Below are 5882 nucleotides of genomic sequence, written 5' to 3'. Positions count from 1 at the left end.
GACCAGCGTGTCGGGCCCTATGTGCGATGGTCATAAGGCTTAATACTCTAAGTATTAAGGCTAGATGCACTGGGTTTCAGTATACTGCATTTAATACACTAAGTATTATTATTGAATGCACTGAGCATTATAATTTATTATGCTAAAAGTTTAAGATTTAAATGCACTAAGCTTTACGCGCATTAATCATTAAAAATTCTGTACACTGAGTACAGGTTTCATCATCTTAACTGTTTAGAATTGTAGCCTAAGTACAAGGTTTTACACATTGAGCCTCAGAACCTTCTTTAGTGCTTACCCACTTGGGTTTTGACCTTAACTTTTCGCGTTTTGACACTTGAATTATTCGACCATACTTTCTCTAACTTCATTGCTTCCTTGTGGGGGCTTTCTTCTAGAAGTAGAATTTCCTTAAATTCCTTGCGTTCCACGTTCTTGGGATCTGCCTTCCTTCCATTGTTTCTAGTGTGTATGCCCCATTCTGGTTTGCTTCTACGACCTTGTATGGACCCTCCCATACAGGTCCTAACTTACCCTGAGGCTGAGCCCGACTTGCCTCGTTCTTTCTTAATATATACTCTCCTACCTTAAATGCTTTTTCCTTGATTCTTTGATTGTAGTATCTTTCTTTCGGGCGTTTGTATGCCGCCTGGCGTATGCTTGCCTTCTCTCACCTTTCTTCGAGGACATCTAAGTTTAGCCTCAGGTCTCGCGAATTGGATTGTTCATCGGTATGGCTTGTCCTTAGCGTGCCTATCATCACCTCCGCTGGGAGCATTGCCTCCGCTCCATATGTCAAACTGAATGGAGTCTCCCGCGTGCCTGTTCGCGGGGTTGTTCTGTACGACCATAGCACTGTCGATATCTCTTCCGCCCAGTTTCCTTTGGCCCTTCCTAGCCGCTTCTTAATCCCATTCACAATGGTTCTATTAGATACTTCCGTCTGTCCGTTTGCTTGTGGGTGTGCCACTGATGTGAATTGTTGATTTATCCCCTTCCTGGCGCACCACTCCTTGAACGGGTTTTCGGAAAACTGAAGCCCATTGTCACTTATCAACGTTTTAGGTGTACCGAACCTAGTCATGATGTTCTTCCATACAAACTTGATCATGTGCCTTCCTTTTATGCACGCCAATGGTTGTGCTTCGATCCATTTCGTAAAATAATCCACGGCCACGACCATATATTTTAACCTTCCTGGCGCTTCTGGGAACGGTCCCACAATATCTATTCCCCACTGATAGAATGGCCAGGGACTAGATATATTGGATAAGGGCGTCGGAGGATTCGCCTGAACCGGGGAGAACGCTTGGCATTCTACGCATGCTTTTGTCAGTTCTGCTGCGTCTTGGTGTACGGTGGGCCAGTAAATCCTAATCCGGAGCACCTTTCCTGTCAGCGCCCGTGCACCCTAGTGCGCGCCCCCCTGTCCTGCATGTGCTTCTCGCAACGCCTCTTTTCCCTTGGTCTCGTCCACGCATCTTAGCCATGGTGTGGTGAACCCCTTTCGGTACAGTTCCCCCTCGATTAGGGCGTATGAGGGTGCCTTTATGCGTATCCTTCTGGCTTAGTCATGACTGTCAGGTAGAACGCCCTGTTGTAGATAATCTATTAGTGGTGTCATCCAGGTGGGTCCAGCTGCCGTGAGTGCACCTACCTGCCGCTCCTCTATGCTCTTTTCCTTGAGTAATTCAACCAAAACCTTCTTTGATAGTTGGTCAAAACATGTTGACGCTAATTTGCTTAGGGCGTCTGTTCTCCTATTCTCGCCCCTTGAGATTTGCTTGATAGTGAACTCTTTAAAAGATTTGGTGAGCTGTCGCACTGTCTTAACGTATTTTTCCATCCTCTTATCCCTTGTTTCGAAGCTTCCGTTAACCTGGTTGGCAGCCAACCTTGAATCTGTTAGCGCGGCTACAGCCTCCGCCCCCATCTGTTTGGCTAGGCGTAAACCGGCCAGTAATGCCTTGTACTCCGCCTCATTGTTTGAGGTGTGGAAGTCGAAACGGAGGGCATACGTAACCTCTTCTCCTTCCGGTCTAGTCAAGATTAAGATGGCCCCTGAGCCTTCCCTGCTGGACGCTCCATCGGTATACAACGTCCATTTTCTGTTACCTTCTGGAATTTCATTTTCCGCCATGATTCCTTCCTTGGTTACATCTCCTTCTCCCGGGACTTCAAGCAAGAAATCTGCCTGCGCCTGTCCTTTGATGCTTGCCCTTGGACGATAGCTGATATCATGTTCGCCTAATTCAATCGCCCATTTTGCGAGTCTTCCTAAGGTTTCGGGCTTGAGCAAGATTTGCTTAATCGGGAAATTCGTCAGGACCTTTATTTGGTGGGCCTGGAAGTATCGTCTTAACCGTCTCGCGGCGTAGATTAGCGCCAGCACCAGTTTTTCCAGGGCGGGGTAGTTAAGTTCAGGGCCTTGTAGCGCTCTGCTCACGAAGTACACTGGCTTCTGCTCCCCTTCTCTTTCTACGACTAACGCGGAGGATAAGGCTTCGGCTGAGGTTGAGAGGTATACCTGCAACACTTCTCCCGGAATGGGGCTAGCTAACGTGGGAAATTTATGTAGGGCTTCCTTGATCCCCTAGAGTGCTACCTCTGCCTCCGTCGTCCACCGGAAATTACTTCTCTCGATGCATCCTTTCAGTGTGTTAAATAACGGCATCGCCTTTTCTGCTGATTTTGAGATGAACCTACTGAGCGACGTGATCTTCCCATTCAAGCCTTGCGCGTCCCTTAGGGTGCTCGGGGGTGGCATTTCCATGAACTCGTCCACTTTTGCTGGGTTGGGCTGTATGCCTTGTCTGGTAACATAGTATCCTAGGAATTGTCCCTCTTCTACACCGAAGTTGCACTTTCCCGGGTTCAGCTTCATCCTTGCTTTCTCCAATGTTTTGAAAGCCTCTTCGATATCCTGCAACATCTTTGCTTCATTTTCACTTTTAATGACCATGTCGTCGACATATACTTCTATGTTTCTCCCAATTTGGTTTGAGAATATGGAGTCGACCAAGCGTTGGTATGTTGCCCCCGCGTTTTTTAAACCAAAAGGCATTTTGGTATAGCAAAATGTGCCATGGACGGTGTACAAAGCTGTTTTCTCATCATCGTTCTTGCTCATCTGGATCTGGTGGTATCCTTTATACGCATCTAAAAAACATTTTAGTCTGAAACCCTGTAGTGATTCTACCTTCTGGTCGATTTCCGGCAGAGGGTAGCAATCTTTGGGGCATGCCTTATTAAGGTCGGAGAAATCGATGCACATACGCCAAGATCCGTCATGCTTTCATACCATGACAGGGTTAGCTATCCAAGTAGGGAAAACCACTTCCCTCAAAATTCCTGCCTTATTTAGTTTAGCCACTTCCACGTTCATCTCCATGTTATGATCTCCCCCTTGGACCCTCTTTTTCTGTTTGAATTCTTTTGTGCCCGGTTTAATCATGAGTTTGTGTTCGATAATCTGCCGATCGACACCTACCATGTTTGTGGGTGTCCACGCAAATACGTGTTTCTATCGCCTGAGGAGATCGACGAGTGCTTTCCTGGTGTGTCCCGACAGATTGCAATCGATGCTGATTGTCTGGTCGAGTTGCTCTTCGTTGACCACCTCTTTCTCATATGTCGATTCGCCCTACGCTTTCTTGGTTTGTCATTTTATCTCGGCTGGTTGCATGATCGCAAAACATTGCAGTTGTTTTGGTGGCGTGGCCAAGATGGTGGCCGGACCTTCCCTAGTGTTGAACTTCACGATCCCATGCATCGTGGACGGAATCGCTCCTAGCTTGAGCAAGGATGGGCTTCCTAGAATGATGTTATGTTCTGTTGGGTGTCGGATCACAACGAAATCAATCAAGATTGTCTTCTTTCGTCGCTTGTCATGGCTGGTCAGTGTAAGCGGTAGGTGGATCACACCTAGCGGCCACAGGCTGTGCCCCGTGAATACGACCAATCGTCCCGTTGTGGGTCTCAAACCGTCCTTCCACTTGTCTGGGAGGAGGCGGAAACAGTGCTCATAAATGATGTCTGCGGAGCTACCTGTATCGATATACACTATGTGTATAACCACATCTTTAATAGAGGCATGTACTACTAGGGGGTTGTCACCTGTCCAGCCTTCAGGTCGAGGATCTCGTGCTGAGAATGTGAGTTCTTGTGTCGTGGGCGTCAGGTTCCCCTGGGGTGTAATTCCCTCATGTCTACTTCTTTTGGTTCGTATCATGAATATTTCTTTGGGCTGCGCACCTTCTTTCGGGGCTCCCTTGGTGTTTTCTGCGTCGAATTTGGCGCGCAGGCTGCGCGCTATTTCCACGAGACCTCCCTTGAGCTTTTTCTCCTCCATTTCTTTTTTAAGAACTGAGCAATTGGTAGTGTCATGCGTTTTACTTTTGTGGTATTCACAGTATCGTCCTTTTGGTGCTCTCTCTTGCTGCTTTTCTGTGACTGCGTATATATCTGGGCGACGACTCTCTCTGTCATCCCTGACGAATGGCCTGAAGCGACCCGGTGGTCTCTTCCCTCGTCCAAAGTGCCTGCTTCCCCCGGATGTTTCTGTGTAGGTTGGGCTAGGACGCTTGACATCCATGGCGTTCAAGTATGCCTGTTTTGCTGCTTCGCCTTCCTCTTGTCTTAAATATCTTTCCACCCTCTCCTTTAGTTCAACTCTTGTTTGTGGCTTTTTGCCCATGAGTTTTTGTGACAGGGGGCCGGGAAGGAGTCCCCATGTGAAAGCTCCTTCTATAAGACCCTCATCATGGCCCGGCACGTCTAACGTGGCGTTTGTAAACAGTGTGAAGTATTCTCTTACGCTTTCCCCTTCCTTTTGCTTACATCCAATGATGGAGTGGGAGTCGCATTTGTATTTTTGCAGTTGCATGAAATTAGTAAGGAAAAGGTACTTGAGTTGACCAAAGCTGCAAATGCTACCCGGGCGTAGCGTCTTGAACCACGTGCCTGCATTTCCGTCTAGTGTCGTTGGGAAGTACGTGCACCAGAAACGTTCGTCTAGCTTTAGCGACGTCATTGTCCATTCATATGTGTCAATATGACTGTCCGAGTCGGTAGTACCGTTGTAAGTTTTCAAGTTGGGGAGCTTCGCCATGTTTGGGATTTCATAATCCAGCAGCTCCTTGGCAAACGGAGATGTGACACTCCGTGACAGGCAATCCTTATTGGGGACGATTAATGGGCCCTGTAAATTATACGGATGGGGCGTGTTGCACAACTGCACCACGGGGTTACCGTAGAGCGTCTGGTATCCAGGGTTAGGACCATAGAATGTTCGCTGCTGGAACGGCAGCTGCAGCGAGTATCCCGGTTGTAGAAGTTGAGGCTGAGCCAGAGGCTGTGTTGGAGCAAGCTGTTATTGACTTGTGTGGGTGGTCACTATAGGTTCGCCCCACGTCCCTGTCGAGAGGGGGGAACAGTGTTGGCGCGGCCATTGTTTGCGCGAGCAGCAGAAGCATCGGGGGTGTGCTTGTCGGTATCTGGTTCTGTAGTCACACGTGGAATGGCGGTTGGGTGTTTGGTGCTTGGCTTGCTGGCATCATTTCTGGAAAAAGGGGAAGCTGGCGTTGTGCCATCGGGGTAACAAAGTGTGATGTTTGGTTTACCGAAAGTTGTGTCGTCGTTGGCTGGAGTGTTAATGGCGTCGGCAAAGGTGTAACTAGTGGTGCCGTTCCCGTAAGTGGCCCCGATTTTCAGGATAGCGGCTGGATGATGGCTCATGCCCTTGTTATCGGTAGCGAAAGGGGTGGTGAAGCTAGCGGTTGGGTTACCGGAGATATTGTAGTTAACATAGAGCTCCCTTCGCCGGTGGGTTCATTGGTGGCCATTATGGGCGGCGATATGTCGTCTAACGGTTTCATAGAGCG

At 48.4% G+C, this 5882-nt stretch overlaps 1 protein-coding gene across 1 annotated transcript; it reads right to left on the bottom strand.

Moving 5' to 3' along the window:
* Window positions 1-3661: 3661 nt before the first annotated feature.
* Window positions 3662-5110, bottom strand: LOC145105117 (uncharacterized). Its single transcript, XM_079042251.1, has one exon. The coding sequence runs from the start codon at window positions 5108-5110 to the stop codon at window positions 3662-3664; it is 1449 nt and encodes a 482-aa protein (XP_078898377.1).
* Between the last annotated feature and the right edge of the window lie 772 nt (window positions 5111-5882).

The sequence above is a fragment of the Lactuca virosa genome, chromosome 4 (genome assembly GCF_052849685.1).
Source record: "Lactuca virosa cultivar CGN04683 chromosome 4, Lactuca_virosa_CGN04683_v6, whole genome shotgun sequence".
In the NCBI taxonomy this organism is placed as follows: domain Eukaryota; kingdom Viridiplantae; phylum Streptophyta; class Magnoliopsida; order Asterales; family Asteraceae; genus Lactuca; species Lactuca virosa.
This window is presented reverse-complemented; position numbering and strand designations above follow the sequence as displayed.